Source organism: Engystomops pustulosus, chromosome 8, assembly GCF_040894005.1.
Source record: "Engystomops pustulosus chromosome 8, aEngPut4.maternal, whole genome shotgun sequence".
Classification (NCBI taxonomy): domain Eukaryota; kingdom Metazoa; phylum Chordata; class Amphibia; order Anura; family Leptodactylidae; genus Engystomops; species Engystomops pustulosus.
In genome coordinates, this window is record NC_092418.1 from 7,662,904 (window position 1) to 7,680,033 (window position 17,130).

At 52.4% G+C, this 17,130-nt stretch overlaps 1 protein-coding gene across 3 annotated transcripts in view; it reads left to right on the plus strand.

Annotated features, from left to right (window-relative positions):
- Positions 1–210: 210 nt before the first annotated feature.
- DOC2A (double C2 domain alpha) overlaps positions 211–17,130 on the plus strand; it is an 81,645-nt gene continuing 64,725 nt past the window's right edge. Inside the window, exon 1 of one of the 3 annotated variants that reach the window (XM_072119463.1) lies at positions 211–275. In XM_072119463.1, the coding sequence (XP_071975564.1) occupies positions 226–275 (50 nt within the window). In that variant the 5' untranslated portion in view covers positions 211–225. Of the gene's footprint in view, positions 276–8,925; positions 9,145–17,130 lie in introns of those variants that run through there. The other 2 variants (XM_072119465.1, XM_072119464.1) reach the window with 2 other exon arrangements.

Below are 17,130 nucleotides of genomic sequence, written 5' to 3' on the forward strand. Positions count from 1 at the left end.
ATAAGCTCCTGCTCACACTCATCCTCATCGCTCCTGTATATAAGCGCCTACTCACACTCATCCTCCCGCCAGTGAGGCGTGTAATGTGATAATCCGGTGTTATAACCTGTAATCACACGCGGTACATGCACACGTCCTGCGTATTACACTGTAATTCCATGCCAGGAGGCTCCCGCTAAGCCGCACATAATATGGAATATCACCAGTAATTCTGCCCCGTGAAGGATGAAGACAGGAAATTGTATCCAGATAAAAGGCGGAATAAGGAAGGACGGGTAACGGCGCGTGACAGTGAGAGAGTGGGACAGCCTGACGTGAGCGTTGCCCCGCGCAAATCTCCTCTCCCAGAATGTAACATGGGAAGAGACGCGGAGGAGGGGAGATCCGAGAGATCACAGGGAATATGCACATTCACTAAGAACAGTGCAGGGTGTACTATGTGCAGGGGGTGTACCATGTGTGGTGTGTACTATGTGCAGGGTGTGTACTATGTGCAGGTGGTGTACCATGTGTAGTGTGTACTATGTGCAGGGTGTGTACTATGTGCAGTGAGTACTATGTGCAGGGGGTGTGTACTATGTGCAGGGGGTGTACTATGTGCAGGGTGCACTATGTGCAGGGTCCTGTGTACTATATGCAGGGTGTACTATGTGCAGGGGGTGTACTATGTGCAGGGGATGTACTATGTGCAGGGGGTGTACTATGTGCAGTGTGTGTACTATGTGCAGTGTGTACTATGTGCAGGGTGGACTATGTGCAGGGGGAGTACTATGTGCAGGGGGTGTACTATGTGCAGTGTGTACTATGTCCAGGGGTGTGTACTATGTGCAGGGTGTGTACTATGTGCAGGGGGTGTACTATGTGCAGGGGGTGTACTATGTGCAGTGTGTACTATGTGCAGGGTGGACTATGTGCAGGGGGAGTACTATGTGCAGTGTGTACTATGTGCAGGGTGTACTATGTGCAGTGTGTACTATGTGCAGGGTGTACTATGTGCAGTGTGTACTATGTGCAGGGTGTACTATGTGCAGGGTATACACAATGTGCAGGGTGTGTACTATGTGCAGGGGGTGTACTATGTGCAGTGTGTACTATGTGCAGTGTGTACTATGTGCAGTGTGTACTATGTGCAGGGGGTGTACTATGAGCAGGGCGTGTACTATGTGCAGTGGGTGTACTATGTGCAGTGTGTATTATGTGCAGGGGGTGTACTATGTGCAGTGTGTACTATGTGCAGTGTGTGTACTAAGTGCAGGGTGTGTACTACGTGCAGTGTGTACTATGTGCAGGGGGTGTGTACTATGTGCAGTGTGTACTATGTGCAGGGTGTGTACTATGTGCAGTGCCCTGTGTACTATGTGCACGGTGTGTACTATGTGCAGTGTGTACTATGTGCAGGGTGTGTACTATGTGCAGTGTGTACTATGTGCAGGGTGTGTACTATGTGCAGTGCCCTGTGTACTATGTGCACGGTGTGTACTATGTGCAGTGTGTACTATGTGCAGGGTGTGTACTATGTGCAGTGTGTACTATGTGCAGGGGGTGTGTACTATGTGCAGGGTGTGTACTATGTGCAGTGTGTACTATGTGCAGGGGGTGTGTACTATGTGCAGGGTGCACTATGTGCAGGGTCCTGTGTACTATGTGCAGGGTGTACTATGTGCAGGGGGTGTACTATGTGAAGGGGGTGTACTATGTGCAGGGGGTGTACTATGTGCAGCGTGTGTACTATGTGCAGTGTGTGTACTATGTGCAGGGTGTGTACTGTGTGCAGGGTGTGTACTATGTGCAGGGTGTGTACTATGTGCAGGGTGTGTGTACTATGTGCAGGGGGTGTTCTATGTGCAGGGTGTGTACTATGTGCAGGGTGGACTATGTGCAGGGGGAGTACTATGTGCAGGGGATGTACTATGTGCAGTGTGTACTATGTGCAGGGGGGTGTACTATGTGCAGGGTGTGTACTATGTGCAGGGGGTGTACTATGTGCAGGGGGTGTACTATGTGCAGGGGGTGTACTATGTGCAGTGTCTACTATGTGCAGTGTGTACTATGTGCAGGGTGTGTACTATGTGCAGTGTGTACTATGTGCAGGGTGGACTATGTGCAGGGGGAGTACTATGTGCAGTGTGTACTATGTGCAGGGTGTACTATGTGCAGTGTGTACTATGTGCAGGGTGTACTATGTGCAGTGTGTACTATGTGCAGGGTGTACTATGTGCAGGGTGTACACAATGTGCAGGGTGTGTACTATGTGCAGGGTGTACTATGTGCAGGGGGTGTACTATGTGCAGGGGGTGTACACTGTGCAGTGTGTACTATGTGCAGGGTGTACTATGTGCAGTGTGTACTATGTGCAGGGTGTACTATGAGCAGTGTGTACTATGTGCAGGGTTTACTATTTGCAGGATGTACACAATGTGCAGGGTGTGTACTATGTGCAGTGTGTACTATGTACAGGGGGTGTACTATGAGCAGGGGGTGTACTATGTGCAGGGGGTGTACTATGTGCAGTGTGTACTATGTGCAGGGGGTGTACTATGTGCAGTGTGTGTACTATGTGCAGGGTGTGTACTATGTGCAGTGTGTATTTTGTGCAGGGGGTGTGTACTATGTGCAGTGTGTACTATGTGCAGGGTGTGTACTATGTGCAGTGTGTACTATGTGCACGGTGTGTACTATGTGCAGTGTGTACTATGTGCACGGTGTGTACTATGTGCAGTGTGTACTATGTGCAGGGTGTGTACTATGTGCAGTGTGTACTATGTGCAGGGTGTGCACTATGTGCAGTGCCCTGTGTACTATGTGCACGGTGTGTACTATGTGCAGTGTGTACTATGTGCAGGGTGTGTACTATTGCAGTGTGTACTATGTGCAGGGGGTGTGTACTATGTGCAGGGTGTGTACTATGTGCAGTGTGTACTATGTGCAGGGTGTGTACTATGTGCAGGGTGTGTACTATGTGCAGGGTGTGTACTATGTGCAGTGTGTACTATGTGCAGGGTGTGTACTATGTGCACGGTGTGTACTATGTGCAGGGTGTGTACTATGTGCAGGGTGTGTACTATGTGCACGGTGTGTACTATGTGCAGTGTGTACTATGTGCAGGGGGTGTACTATGTGCAGTGTGTACTATGTGCAGGGTGTGTACTATGTGCAGGGTGTGTACTATGTGCACGGTGTGTACTATGTGCAGGGTGTGTACTATGTGCAGGGTGTGTACTATGTGCACGGTGTGTACTATGTGCAGTGTGTACTATGTGCAGGGGGTGTACTATGTGCACGGTGTGTACTATGTGCAGTGTGTACTATGTGCAGGGGGTGTACTATGTGCAGTGTGTACTCTGTCACATGATGTGTCCCTCTGGTCTGTCAGATGTTTATCACATACAGAGATACAAGTGCAATCATATTATGGGGAGCAGAAGCTTTTATTGTCAGGTAGGAGGAGTTACTGCAGCGAGTCAGTATCTGCAGGACCTCTCCTTCTTCTCCAGGACCTCTGCAATTCTCCCTGGCAGCTCTCACTCACCTCCTGCACCAGATCCTGACTGATCGCCGTCCATTCCTGCACTATCACTGCTGTATTGTGTCACAATGGGGGTCATTTACTAAGGGCCCGATTCGCGTTTTCCCGACGTGTTACCCAAATATTTCCGATTTGCGGCGATTTCCCCTGAATTGCCCCAGGATTTTGGCGCACGCTATCGGATTGTGGCGCATCGGCGCTGGCATGCACGCAACGGAAATCGGGGGTGTGGCCGAACGGTAACCCGACGGATTCGGAAAAACCGCCGCATTTTAAAAAGAAAATTGGTCGCACGGGCCATACTCACATGCACCACGATGAAGACGATGAACTCCGGGGCATCTCGGCGGACTTCGGCGCAGCAGCGGGACCTTCATGAATCGCCGGAAGACCCGAACGCTCGTCAGAGAAGCCGGCGCTGGAACGCGAATGGACCGGGTAAGTAAATCTGCCCCATTGGGGCACATTTACTTGCCCGGTCCATTCGCGATCCAGCGGCGCGTTCTCTGCGGTGGATTCGGGTCCGGCCGGGATTCATTAAGGTAGTTCCTCCGCCGTCCACCAGGTGGCGCTGCTGCGCTGAAAACGGCTCGGGCTGAGTGAAGGTAAGTGCAAGCTCCGCAACAGATTTTTTGTTTTAAATGCAGCGTTTTTTCCGAATCCGTCGGGTTTTTGTTCAGCCACGCCCCCAGATTTCCGTCGCGTGCATGCCAGCGCACAATCCGATGCGCCACAATCCGATCGCGTGCGCCACAATCCCGGGGCAATTCAGGGGAAATCGGCGCAAATCAGAAATATTCGGGTAACACGTCGGGAAAACGCGAATCGGGCCCTTAGTAAATGACCCCCAATGGGGGTCATTTACTAAGGGCCCGAATCACGTTTTTCCGGCAGATTACGCAAATATTTCTGTTTTGCGCCGATTTTCCCTGTATTGCCCCGGGATTTTGGCGCACGCGATCGGATTGTGGCGCATCGGCGGCGGCATGCATGCGACGGAAATCGGGGGGCGTGGCCTACAAAAAAACGACAGATTCGGAAAAACAGCCGCATTTTAAAAAAAAAAAAATGTTGCTGGACACGCACTTACCTGGCACTTGCCGGCAATGGATCGTGAACTCCGGCGGACCTCAGCGCAGCAGCACCACCTGGTGGACGTCGGAGGAACTACCTTAGTGAATCGCCGGAAGACCCGAATCCACCGCAGAGAACGTGCCTCTGGATCGCGAATGGACCGGGTAAGTAAATCTGCCCCAATGACTTTCCCCCAGTCCTCAGCGTCCACTCCCTGCACCTCCTGCAGCATATCCGTCTGTCCCTGGTGGTTCCTGGAGATAAGCGGCTTCTGTGCTGCCCTCCTGGACACCAGGCCTTGCTCCAGGAGTCTCCGCAGTGTCACAGTGCGTGCAGATGCCTCACACCCGCTGCTGCCATTCCTGAGCTCTGTGATGCTGGGAGCCCCATCCCCAAGCTGAGACGCTTGTAAGAGACGCTCCTGGCGCTTGCTGGTCCTTCTTGGGCTCCTGGAGCCTTTTTGGTAACAATGGAGCCTCTCTCCCTGAATCCCTTGATGATGCGATAGATTGGTGACTGAGGTGCAATCTTTCTCGCTGCGATACTCTTCCCTGTGCGGCCAGTTTTGTGCAGTGCAATGATGACTGCTCGTGTTTCTTTAGAGATAACCATGGGTAACAGAAGAGAAACAATGATACCAAGCACCAGCCTCCTTGTAAAGTGTCCAGGGGTGTGATTGTTACTTAATCCTGACAGATTGTCCCCCAGCCCTGTCCCCATCAGCCCCCGCACCTGTGTTACTGGAGACATCACTGACACCATGTTACCTGCTCCTATTATACTGCCCAGTGGTGATTGTTACTTACACATGACACATTGTCCCCAGCCCTGTCCCCATCAGCCCCCGCACCTGTGTTACTGGGGACATCACTGACACCATGTTACCTGCTCCTATTATACTGCCCAGTGGTGATTGTTACTTACACATGACACATTGTCCCCAGCCCTGTCCCCATCAGCCCCCGCACCTGTGTTACTGGAGACATCACTGACACCATGTTACCTGCTCCTATTATACTGCCCAGTGGTGATTGTTACTTACACATGACACATTGTCCCCAGCCCTGTCCTCATCAGCCCCCGCACCTGTGTTACTGGAGACATCACTGACACCATGTTACCTGCTCCTATTATACTGCCCAGTGGTGATTGTTACTTACACATGACACATTGTCCCCAGCCCTGTCCCCATCAGCCCCCGCACCTGTGTTACTGGGGACATCACTGACACCATGTTACCTGCTCCTATTATACTGCCCAGTGGTGATTGTTACTTACACATGACACATTGTCCCCAGCCCTGTCCCCATCAGCCCCCGCACCTGTGTTACTGGGGACATCACTGACACCATGTTACCTGCTCCTATTATACTGCCCAGTGGTGATTGTTACTTACACATGACACATTGTCCCCCAGCCCTGTCCCCATCAGCCCCCGCACCTGTGTTACTGGAGACATCACTGACACCATGTTACCTGCTCCTATTATACTGCCCAGTGGTGATTGTTACTTACACATGACACATTGTCCCCAGCCCTGTCCCCATCAGCCCCCGCACCTGTGTTACTGGAGACATCACTGACACCATGTTACCTGCTCCTATTATACTGCCCAGTGGTGATTGTTACTTACACATGACACATTGTCCCCAGCCCTGTCCTCATCAGCCCCCGCACCTGTGTTACTGGAGACATCACTGACACCATGTTACCTGCTCCTATTATACTGCCCAGTGGTGATTGTTACTTACACATGACACATTGTCCCCAGCCCTGTCCTCATCAGCCCCCGCACCTGTGTTACTGGAGACATCACTGACACCATGTTACCTGCTCCTATTATACTGCCCAGTGGTGATTGTTACTTACACATGACACATTGTCCCCAGCCCTGTCCCCATCAGCCCCCGCACCTGTGTTACTGGAGACATCACTGACACCATGTTACCTGCTCCTATTATACTGCCCAGTGGTGATTGTTACTTACACATGACACATTGTCCCCAGCCCTGTCCCCATCAGCCCCCGCACCTGTGTTACTGGAGACATCACTGACACCATGTTACCTGCTCCTATTATACTGCCCAGTGGTGATTGTTACTTACACATGACACATTGTCCCCAGCCCTGTCCTCATCAGCCCCCGCACCTGTGTTACTGGAGACATCACTGACACCATGTTACCTGCTCCTATTATACTGCCCAGTGGTGATTGTTACTTACACATGACACATTGTCCCCCCAGCCCTGTCCCCATCAGCCCCTGCACCTGTGTTACTGGGGACATCACTGACACCATGTTACCTGCTCCTATTATACTGCCCAGTGGTGATTGTTACTTACACATGACACATTGTCCCCAGCCCTGTCCCCATCAGCCCCCGCACCTGTGTTACTGGAGACATCACTGACACCATGTTACCTGCTCCTATTATACTGCCCAGTGGTGATTGTTACTTACACATGACACATTGTCCCCAGCCCTGTCCCCATCAGCCCCCGCACCTGTGTTACTGGAGACATCACTGACACCATGTTACCTGCTCCTATTATACTGCCCAGTGGTGATTGTTACTTACACATGACACATTGTCCCCAGCCCTGTCCTCATCAGCCCCCGCACCTGTGTTACTGGAGACATCACTGACACCATGTTACCTGCTCCTATTATACTGCCCAGTGGTGATTGTTACTTACACATGACACATTGTCCCCCCAGCCCTGTCCCCATCAGCCCCTGCACCTGTGTTACTGGGGACATCACTGACACCATGTTACCTGCTCCTATTATACTGCCCAGTGGTGATTGTTACTTACACATGACACATTGTCCCCAGCCCTGTCCTCATCAGCCCCTGCACCTGTGTTACTGGAGACATCACTGACACCATGGCCGCTGCTCCGCCTAAGGCGCCTGCAATGAAGGGGAAATGTGTTTTAGGGGAAAAAGTTCATTTTCTAGGCAAATATTGACTTTGCAATCAATTGCTGTTAATCTGATGACTCTTCTGGAGTAAATGCAAATTACCATTATAACACCTGATGCAGGAGACTTAGTAACAATTACCATTTGTATCATTCTCAAAACTTTTGGCCATGACTGTACTATGTGCAGTGTGTACTATGTGCAGTGTCCTGTGTAGTGTGCAGGGGGCGCCAGATTCAGGATTTCTGGTGCATGTTCTTCATGAATCTGGCGCCCCCTGCACTGCTCCGACAGAGTGCACCACTTTTTTTGGTGCACCTTTATCCCCTTCTACTATTACGGTGCGCGTTGGGTCCCGAAGCATGGAGAGGGATCACGGGCGGAGCCCTCTCCGTAGCCGGTAAGTCTTTTCTGTATATTGCAGCAAAGACTTACCGGTAACACCCGCGATCACTGCCAGCACAATATGATATATAGAAGCATATGACAGGATTGCAGTTTCTCCAACTGCACTGGGAGTGTCCTCACAATGCTTTGCTCTGTGCTCACTTCAGCCAGTTTTATAGGTATATTCCCTGGAGAAATCAGACCTTTGTGTATGTTGTTAGTAGCAGCAGGACTGTGATATATGGATTTATATTCCAGGGTTGTAGCTTCCCCAAATGCACTGGGAGTGTGTCCTCACACTGCTGTGCTCTATGAGTTGAGTCTTTACAGTTACTACAGAGTAATTTCAAGGAGAAGACCTTAGACCATATGAACCAGGACCTCCATCAGGGGTGGTGAGGAGGGACCCCTTTACATCTCTGCTATGAGACCCGTCTTACACCATATTTGTCACAGAAATGTCCCCCTCATATCCTGGTGCCAGGGAAGCGGCTGCGGGTGCCCGATAAAGCCAAAGCCTCTCTCATGATATCAGCCGCATTATTGCCCGCAGATGATTGCTCCTCGTCTAGATCTGTCCTCCTCATTAAACAAGACGAGCAGCGGCGCACTGTGAGCCATTAACGAGCTGCACATGCCAGGCTCTGCGTCAAAATAACATCATGCAATTAGAGGGTTAACAAAGGGGGGCTTCTTTTGGGGACAAGGATGGGAGATGTCTATGAGGGCATCACTGGTGGCATCTCTGAGGGTAATTTTTGAAGGTATCTTCATTGGTATCTCCACTGAGATGTCTGGGGGGAATCTCTAGGGGCATCTCTGAGGACATCTTTGAAGGTATATCTAGGGGCATCTCTTGGGGTATCTCTGGAGGCATCTCTATGCACCGTTGAGGGTGACGTCCAGGCTGATCCTGATGGAGTGGGCAGAGCATCAGGTGGTCCAGGCAGCGGTGGCATTGTCTGGGCTTTCCTGCGACTGTTTTCTTTCACCTCTGTCTACACTCTTCTCTTTCTTGCTCTCTATACGTTTCGCTCTGTCTCTTTGTCTCCTCCTCTCCCTCTCGCCCTCCCTCCTTCCCCTGCTGTGCAACACAGCAGTCAGGGAGCGAGCAACAGCAACAGAGGCAATCCATCCCTTCTCCTGCCGCACATCTCTCCTCAGACCCGCTGCTCTCTCCATTACTGTCTCCCTGACTTCCCGGGGTTCCTCGGACTACCCGAGGCGAGAGGTAAGTTCAACCGGTGGCAAGAAAAGGGTTTCTACGATAAGGCAACGGGTCGGGGGCGACATTCCTCAGGTCGTGGTGAGGATGGCTTTGGAGTTGTACGGTTGTGTAAGGACCGCAGGCACCGAAGGGCTGAACGGCACAGCGCTCTCATGGCTGATCTGTAGATTCCTTGTAAGTTTGGGGTGATGCTCTGCAGAACAGGTAGCAGCGGTGGTGCTGAGACAGGAATTTGCAGAAGTTTACAGTGAGATGTTCTGCAGAATGTCAGCTCCATGTTCAGGAGACCATAGAAAGTCCCCAGCCAAAGTGACCCATTTGCCCACCTGTCTACTACAACCTGAGGTGTTACTACTGTCCACTGACCTCCACATCTACCGCCACATCCTGCCTGACCCTCTACTATGTCCTGCACTCTCCCTTCCTGACCCTCTACTATGTACTGCACTCTCCCCTCCTGACCCTCTACAATGTCCTGCGCTCTCCCCTCCTGACCCTCTAATATGTCCTGCGCTCTCCCCTCCTGACCCTCTAATATGTCCTGCGCTCTCCCCTCCTGACCCTCTACTATGTCCTGCACTCTCCCCTCCTGACCCTCTGCTATGTCCTGCACTCTCCCCTCCTGATCCTCTACTATGTCCTGCACTCTCCCCTCCTGACCCTCTACTATGTCCTGCACTCTCCCCTCCTGACCCTCTACTATGTCCTGCGCTCTCCCCTCCTGACCCTCTACTATGTCCTGCGCTCTCCCCTCCTCACCCTCTAATATGTCCTGCGCTCTCCCCTCCTGACCCTCTACTATGTCCTGCACTCTCCCCTCCTGACCCTCTGCTATGTCCTGCACTCTCCCCTCCTGATCCTCTACTATGTCCTGCTCTCTCCCCTCCTGATCTTCTACTATGTCCTGCACTCTCCCCTCCTGACCCTCTACTATGGCCTGTACTTTACCCTCCTGACTCTCCACTATGACCTGCACTTTCTCTGTCTGACTCTCTACTATATCCTGCCCGACCCTCTACTATGTCCTGCACTCTCCATGCCCAACGCTCTACTATCTACTGCTCTATCCCCTCCTGACCCTCTACTATGTCCTGCACTCTCCCTGCCTGACCCTCTACTATGTCTTGCACTCTCCCCTCCTGACCCTCTACTATCTACTGCCCGACCCTCTACTATGTCCTGCGCTCTCCCCTCCTGACCCTCTAATATGTCCTGCGCTCTCCCCTCCTTATCCTCTACTATGTCCTGCACTCTCCCCTCCTGATCCTCTATGTCCTGCACTCTCCCCTCCTGACCCTCTACTATGTCCTGCACTCTCCCTGCCTAACCCTCTACTATGTCTTGCACTCTCCCAGCCTGACCCTCTACTATCTACTGCCCGACCCTCTACTATGTCCTGCGCTCTCCCCTCCTGACCCTCTAATATGTCCTGCGCTCTCCCCTCCTGACCCTCTAATATGTCCTGCGCTCTCCCCTCCTGACCCTCTACTATGTCCTGCACGCTCCCCTCCTGATTCTCTACTATGTCCTGCACTCTCCCCTTCTGATTCTCTACTATGTCCTGCACTATCCCCTCCTGACCCTCTACTATGTCCTGTACTTTACCCTCCTGACCCTCCACTATGACCTGCACTCTCTCTGTCTGACTCTCTACTATGTCCTGCCCAACCCTCTACTATGTCCTGCACTCTCCATGCCCAACGCTCTACTATTTACTGCTCTCTCCCCTCCTGACCCTCTACTATGTCTTGCACTCTCCCGGCCTGACCCTCTACTATCTACTGCCCGACCCTCTACTATGTCCTGCATTCTCCACTCCTGACCCTCTAATATGTCCTGCGCTCTCCCCTCCTGACCCTCTAATATGTCTTGTGCTCTCCCCTCCTGACCCTCTAATATGTCCTGCGCTCTACCCTCCTGACCCTCTACTATGTCCTGCACTCTCCCCTCCTGACCCTCTAATATTTCCTGCACTCTCCCCTACTGACCCTCTACTATGTCCTGCACTCTCCCCTCCTGACTCTCTAATATGTCCTGGACTCTACCCTCCTGATCCTCTACTATGTCCTGCACTCTCCCCTCCTTACTCTCCACTATGACCTGCACTCTCTCTGTCTGACTCTCTACTATGTCTTGCCCGACCCTCTACTAGGTCCTGCACTCTCCATGCCCAACGCTCTACTATCTACTGCTCTATCCCCTCCTGACCCTCTACTATGTCCTGCACTCTCCCTGCCTGACCCTCTACTATGTCCTGCACTCTCCATGCCCAACGCTCTACTATCTACTGCTCTTTCCCCTCCTGACCCTCCACTATGACCTGCATGCTCCCTGTCTGACTCTCTACTATGTCTTGCACCCTCCATGCCCAACGCTCTACTATCTCCTACTCTCTCCCTGCCTGACCCTCTACTATCTCCTACACTCTCCCCTCCTGACCCTCTATTATGTCCTGCACTCTCCCCTCCTGACTCTCTACTATATCCTACACTCTCCCCTCCTGACTCTCTACTATGTCCTGCACTCTCCCCTCCTGATCCTCTACTATGTCCTGCACTCTCCCCTCCTGATCCTCTACTATGTCCTGCACTCTCCCCTCCTGATCCTCTACTATGTCCTGCACTCTCCCCTCCTGATCCTCTACTATGTCCTGCGCTCTCCCCTCCTGACCCTCTACTATCTCCTGCACTCTCTCTGCCTGACCCTCTACTATCTCCTCCACTCTCTCTGTCTGACTCTCTACTATCTCCTGCACTCTCGCTTCCTAACCCTCTATCTCTAGGGCATAACTAGAAAAGGCAGGCCCCCATAGCAAACTTCTGAATGGGGCTCCCTTCCCATATATATAATACACTCCTCACATACAAAGACATTTATACACACACACACATATACAGCACATATGTTATATACATATTAGGCTGTACAATATGTACTCTCCATTCTTTAGTGTCAGGTGAGATGGCGGGGGCCCCCTGAAGCACTGAGGGCCCCATAGTGGCTCCTACCACTGTTGATATGCCCCTGGTCTATATCCTGCATTCTCCTTGCTCGACTCTCCTGCACTTTCCCTTCCTGAACCTCCACAATCTCCTACACTCTCCCTTCATGACCCTCTACTATGTCATACACTCTCCCCTACTGACCTCTACTATCTACCGCCATCTCTCTGCCTGACTCTCTACTATCTCCTGCACTCTCCCAGCCTGACCCTCTTTTATCTCCTGCACTCTCCCAGCCTGACCCTCTTTTATCTCCTGCCCTCTCCCAGCCTGACCTTCTTTTATCTCCTGCACTCTAACAGCCTGACTCTCTACTATCTTCTGCACTCTCCCTGCCGCACTCTCGAATATATCTGAGCTGTCTCTCCGTCTCTCCTCTCTGTGCTGTCTCTCCTCTCTGAGCTGTCTCTCTGTCTCTCCTCTCTGTGCTGTCTCTCCTCCTTGTGCTGTCTCTCTGTCTCTTCTCTCTGTCTCTCCTCTCTGTGCTGTCTCTCTGTCTCTTCTCTCTGTGCTGTCTCTCTTGCTCTCTCTGTCTCTCCTCTCTGTGCTGTCTCTCTGTCTCTTCTTTCTGTCTCTCCTCTCTGTGCTGTCTCTCTGTCTCTCCTCTCTGTCTCTCCTCTCTGTGCTGTCTCTCTGGCTCTTCTCTCTGTGCTGTCTCTCTTGCTCTCTCTGTCTCTTCCCTCTGTGCTGTCTCTCTTGCTCTCTCTGTCTCTCCTCTCTGTGCTGTCTCTCTGTCTCTTCTTTCTGTCTCTCCTCTCTGTGCTGCCTCTCTGTCTCTCCTCTGTGTCTCTCCTCTCTGTGCTGTCTCTCTGTCTCCCCTCTCTGTGCTGTCTATCTGTCTCCCCTCTCTGTGCTGTCTCTCTGTCTGTCCTCTCTCTGCTGTCTCACTGTCTCTCCTCTCTCTGTTGTCTCTCTGTCTCCCCTCTCTGTGCTGTCTCTCTGTGCTGTCTCTCTTGCTCTCTACCTGTTGGCTTCCATCCTATGGTGTCTCTAGGTGCAGCAGTCTATCCCCCCCCTCCTCTCTGTGCTGTCTCTCTGTCTCTTCTCTCTGTCTCTCCTCTCTGTGCTGCCTCTCTTGCTCTCTCTGTCTCTCCTCTCTGTGCTGTCTCTCTGTCTGTCCTCTCTGTGCTGTCTCTCTGTGTTGTCTCTCTGTCTCCCCTCTCTGTGCAGTCTCTCTGTCTGTCCTCTCTGTGCTGTCTCTCTTGCTCTCTCTGTGCTGTCTCTCTGTGCTGTCTCTCTGTCTGTCCTCTCTGCGCTGTCTCTCTTGCTCTCTCTGTGCTGCCTCTCTGTGCTGTCCCTCTGTGCTGTCTCTCTGTGGTGTCTCTCTGTCTCTCCTCTCTGTGCTGTCTCTCTGTCTCTCCTCTCTGTGCTGTCTCTCTGTCTCTCCTCTCTGTGCTGTCTCTCCTCTCTGTGCTGTCTCTCTGTGCTGTCTCTCCGTCTCTTCTTTCTGTCTCTCCTCTCTGTGCTGCCTCTCTGTCTCCCCTCTGTGTCTCTCCTCTCTGTGCTGTCTCTCCTCTCTGTGCTGTCTCTCCTCTCTGTGCTGTCTCTCTGTGCTGTCTCTCCGTCTCTTCTTTCTGTCTCTCCTCTCTGTGCTGCCTCTCTGTCTCCCCTCTGTGTCTCTCCTCTCTGTGCTGTCTCTCTGTCTCCCCTCTCTGTGCTGTCTATCTGTCTCCCCTCTCTGTGCTGTCTCTCTGTCTGTCCTCTCTCTGCTGTCTCACTGTCTCTCCTCTCTCTGTTGTCTCTCTGTCTCCCCTCTCTGTGCTGTCTCTCTGTGCTGTCTCTCTTGCTCTCTACCTGTTGGCTTCCATCCTATGGTGTCTCTAGGTGCAGCAGTCTATCCCCCCCCTCCTCTCTGTGCTGTCTCTCTGTCTCTTCTCTCTGTCTCTCCTCTCTGTGCTGTCTCTCTTGCTCTCTCTGTCTCTCCTCTCTGTGCTGTCTCTCTGTCTGTCCTCTCTGTGCTGTCTCTCTGTGTTGTCTCTCTGTCTCCCCTCTCTGTGCAGTCTCTCTGTCTGTCCTCTCTGTGCTGTCTCTCTTGCTCTCTCTGTGCTGTCTCTCTGTGCTGTCTCTCTGTCTGTCCTCTCTGCGCTGTCTCTCTTGCTCTCTCTGTGCTGCCTCTCTGTGCTGTCCCTCTGTGCTGTCTCTCTGTGGTGTCTCTCTGTCTCTCCTCTCTGTGCTGTCTCTCTGTCTCTCCTCTCTGTGCTGTCTCTCCTCTCTGTGCTGTCTCTCCTCTCTGTGCTGTCTCTCCTCTCTGTGCTGTCTCTCTGTGCTGTCTCTCCGTCTCTCCTCTCTGTCTCTTATCTCTGTGCTGTCTCTCTGTCTCCCCTCTCTGTGCTGTCTCTCTGTGCTGTCTCTCCTCTCTGTGCTGTCTCTCTGTGCTGTCTCTCTGTGCTGTCTCTCCGTCTCTCCTCTCTGTCTCTTCTCTCTGTGCTGTCTCTCCTCTCTGTCTCTTCTCTCTGTGCTGTCTCTCTGTGCTGTCTCTCTGTTTCTCCTCTCTGTCTCTCCTCTCTGTGCTGTCTCTCCTCTCTGTGCTGTCTCTCTGTGCTGTCTCTCCTCTCTGTGCTGTCTCTCTGTGCTGTCTCTCTGTGCTGTCTCTCCTCTCTGTCTCTTCTCTCTGTGCTGTCTCTCCGTCTCTCCTCTCTGTCTCTTCTCTCTGTGCTGTCTCTCTGTGTTCTCAGTCTGTGCTGTCTCTCCTCTCTGTCTCTTCTCTCTGTGCTGTCTCTCTGTGTTCTCAGTCTGTGCTGTCTCTCCTCTCTGTCTCTTCTCTCTGTGCTGTCTCTCTGTTTCTCCTCTCTGTCTCTCCTCTCTGTGCTGTCTCTCTTGCTCTCTCTGTCTCCCCTCTCTGTGCTGTCTCTCTGTCTGTCCTCTCTGTGCTGTCTCACTGTCTCTCCTCTCTGTGTTGTCTCTCTGTGCTGTCTCTCTTGCTCTCTACCTGCTGGCTTCTATCCTCTGGTGTCTCTAGGTACAGCAGTCTATCCCCGGAGCAGCGCTCTTCTCCATCCTCATTATCTCCTTATCTTCCTCCTGATCCTACAATATGAGGAGTCTCCTGCCCCCATCCCCCGGCTCCTGCCCCCATCCCCCGGCTCCTGCCCCCGTCCCCCCGGCTCCTGCCCCCATCCCCCGGCTCCTGCCCCCCGTCCCCCGGCTCCTGCCCCCATCCCCGGCTCCTGCCCCCATCCCCCGGCTCCTGCCCCTGTCCCCCGGCTCCTGCCCCCATCCCTGGCTCCTGCCCCCGTCCCCCGGCTCCTGCCCCCGTCCTCCGGCTCCTGCCCCCATCCCCCGGCTCCTGCCCCCGTCCCTCGGCTCCTGCCCCCATCCCCGGCTCCTGCCCCATCCCCCGGCTCCTGTTAGTAACATCCCCTGTACAAATCTGATCATGTGACCCCGGGTCCTCCTATAGTAACATCCCCTGTACAAATCTGATCATGTGACCCCGGGTCCTCCTATAGTAACATCTCCTGCACATATCTGATCATGTGACCCCGGGTCCTCCTATAGTAACATCCCCTGTACAAATCTGATCATGTGACCCCGGGTCCTCCTATAGTAACATCTCCTGCACATATCTGATCATGTGACCCCGGGTCCTCCTATAGTAACATCCCCTGCACATATCTGATCATGTGACCCGGGTCCTCCTATAGTAACATCTCCTGTACAGATCTGATCATGTGACCCCGGGTCTTCCTATAGTAACATCTCCTGCACATATCTGATCATGTGACCCCGGGTCCTCCTATAGTAACATCCCCTGCACAGATCTGATCATGCGACCCCGGGTCCTCCTATAGTAACATCCCCTGTACAGATCTGATCATGTGACCCGGGTCCTCCTATAGTAACATCTCCTGCACATATCTGATCATGTGACCCCGGGTCCTCCTATAGTAACATCCCCTGTACAGATCTGATCATGTGACCCGGGTCCTCCTGTAGTAACATCCCCTGTACAGATCTGATCATGTGACCCCGGGTCCTCCTATAGTAACATCTCCTGTACAGATCTGATCATGTGACCCCGGGTCCTCCTATAGTAACATCTCCTGTACAGATCTGATCATGTGACCTGGGTCCTCCTATAGTAACATCCCCTGTACAGATCTGATCATGTGACCCGGGTCTTCCTATAGTAACATCTCCTGTACAGATCTGATCATGTGACCCCGGGTCCTCCTATAGTAACATCCCCTGTACAGATCTGATCATGTGACCCCGGGTCCTCCTATAGTAACATCCCCTGTACAGATCTGATCATGTGACCCCGTGTCCTCCTATAGTAACATCTCCTGTACAGATCTGATCATGTGACCCCGTGTCCTCCTATAGTAACATCTCCTGTACAGATCTGATCATGTGACCCGGGTCCTCCTATAGTAACATCCCCTGTACAGATCTGATCATGTGACCCCGGGTCCTCCTATAGTAACATCCCCTGTACAGATCTGATCATGTGACCCGGGTCCTCCTATTGTAACATCCCCTGCACAGATCTGATCATGTGACCCGGGTCCTCCTATAGTAACATCCCCTGTACAGATCTGATCATGTGACCCCGGGTCCTCCTATAGTAACATCTCCTGTACAGATCTGATCATGTGACCCGGGTCCTCCTATAGTAACATCTCCTGCACATATCTGATCATGTGACCCCGGGTCCTCCTATAGTAACATCTCCTGTACAGATCTGATCATGTGACCCCGGGTCCTCCTATAGTAACATCTCCTGTACAGATCTGATCATGTGACCCGGGTCCTCCTATAGTAACATCTCCTGCACATATCTGATCATGTGACCCCGGGTCCTCCTATAGTAACATCCCCTGTACAGATCTGATCATGTGACCCCGGGTCCTCCTATAGTAACATCCCCTGTACAGATCTGATCATGTGACCCCGGGTCCTCCTATAGTAACATCCCCTGTACAGATCTGATCATGTGACCCTGGTCCTCCTATAGTAACATCCCCTGTACAGATCTGATCATGTG